The 1,897-nt window shown below is 41.3% G+C and overlaps 1 protein-coding gene across 1 annotated transcript in view; it reads left to right on the top strand.

Moving 5' to 3' along the window:
• galr2b (galanin receptor 2b) overlaps window positions 1-1,897 on the top strand; it is a 12,808-nt gene that overhangs the window by 7,155 nt on the left and 3,756 nt on the right. The window contains exon 2 of the mRNA XM_014023735.1: window positions 1,033-1,415. Coding sequence (XP_013879189.1) covers window positions 1,033-1,415 — 383 coding nt within the window. The remainder of the gene's footprint in view (window positions 1-1,032; window positions 1,416-1,897) is intronic.

The raw sequence follows: 1,897 nt of genomic DNA on the forward strand, positions 1-1,897 counted from the left end.
TATATATATATATATATAAAAAGCCGGAAATACTCTTGGGGTACTCATCTGGTAACACATCACAATCCATCTTTTTTTTCTGTAGGCGAAGCAACAACAGTGTTGTTGCACTTTTGTCTTTTTGTGCTCTATGGTCTGTTCTGTGTTAGCAAAACATCTCATGAACCACAGGGTTGTTTTACTAAAACTTTCTAAGGCTGGCCAACTCAAAATGGTCACCACAGTATTTAGCTAACACAAAGATGTCCACAACAACCAAAGTTTGATGTGGTAGTAGATTAGATTATATTGATATTGATCAGATATTCTTGACATCAGGGGTGGAGCTATACTTTCTTTGCAAGGAGTGGCCATCTCCAGGGATGGCCAGGGTGTTTTTTTAGTGAGGTGCATACTAAAAGAAAAGCACTCTGGATTTGAAACTCAACATGGCCACCGCAGCTAATTCCATATTACTTAATTTCATCTGTTTTAAGAAATATTGAGTAAAAACAATCGTGTGATGATAACAAAAAATTATCTAAAAAACATGCTGAATGCTAGTCGCAGCTTATTATTCAGACATTTTTAGACATACACAGCAGAAGATTAGAAGTACTAAATTTCAAATGCTAATCAAAAAATTCAAGATGGCCACCACAGCTAAACTGCAAAGCCATTTTAAGACTTATTGAGATTAAATTAGTTATGGAATAGCTAAGAATGATCACATGCCAGTTGCCAATGCTAATCCCAAATTAAGGTAACCACTGATGCTAATGCTAATCCCAAATTAAGCTATCCACTGATGCTAATGCTAATTTTCCAATGTGCTAAAAATCTGCATTTTTAAACATACACAGTTGAAAATGTATACAGTAAAGAAGTATCAGAGAACACTTTTTAACAAAATTTGCAAATACAAGATCCAACATCCCCACCCACTTGTCAGTTATTTGGGGGTAGCACCTGCGGTTGGTACTTGCTACCCCAGCCACCCCTCTGGCTCCTCCCCTGCTTGACATGAATGTTTCTTGCCTTCCCTTGTTCCAGACTCTCAACATGTCTGATATTGAGGATTTCAGCAGAGCAGGAGGGCAGGCCAACGTGTCTGACAGCTACCAGCTGAACCCCACCAGCGTGATCGTGTCGGTGGTCTTCTCCCTCATCTTCCTGCTCGGCACCATCGGCAACAGCCTGGTGCTGGCCGTGCTGCTGCGGAGCGGGCAGGTCGGCTACAACACGACCAATCTGTTCATCCTCAACCTGAGCGTGGCCGACTTCTTCTTCATCATCTTCTGCGTCCCGTTCCAAGCCACCATCTACTCCCTGGAGGGCTGGGTGTTCGGCTCGTTCATGTGCAAAGCGGTCCACTTCTTCATCAACCTCACCATGTACGCCAGCAGCTTCACCCTGGCTGCTGTTTCTGTTGACAGGTAGGATAGTTTCTATCCATCTTCCATACATCTCGTGTATTTTACTCTTTAAGGTGTTGGCTGGATTCAACTGAATAAAGGTGATATATAAATCCAATCTGACAGTGTTCTGTTACTACAACAATTATGACCCCCCACATACGAAGTGGTTTCATTCTGTTTATCTATTTAAAACCTTTTTCTGTGTGTGTAATTTTTGGTCAACTTTATCACTGAAATTCGCACCAGTCGCTACAATCAACGTGAAATTTGTTAGGAATGTAGATGTGTCCGACCTACACTGAGCCAGCCAACGGTTTTATGAAAGACCCCATACTTGGGGAGGGGGCTCCATCTGAAATGGGGTTTCTGGACATACAAAAATGCTTATACCTCAAAAACTATTCAACATAGGAGTTTCAGATATCTTTGTTCTGTTTTTTATTTATTCATTTATTTGTTTATCTCTGAAAAAGGGCTATCCATCTGGCCCACCAATGAGC

This window comes from Austrofundulus limnaeus, unplaced genomic scaffold, assembly GCF_001266775.1.
Source record: "Austrofundulus limnaeus strain Quisiro unplaced genomic scaffold, Austrofundulus_limnaeus-1.0 Scaffold4, whole genome shotgun sequence".
Taxonomy (NCBI): Eukaryota; Metazoa; Chordata; class Actinopteri; order Cyprinodontiformes; family Rivulidae; genus Austrofundulus; species Austrofundulus limnaeus.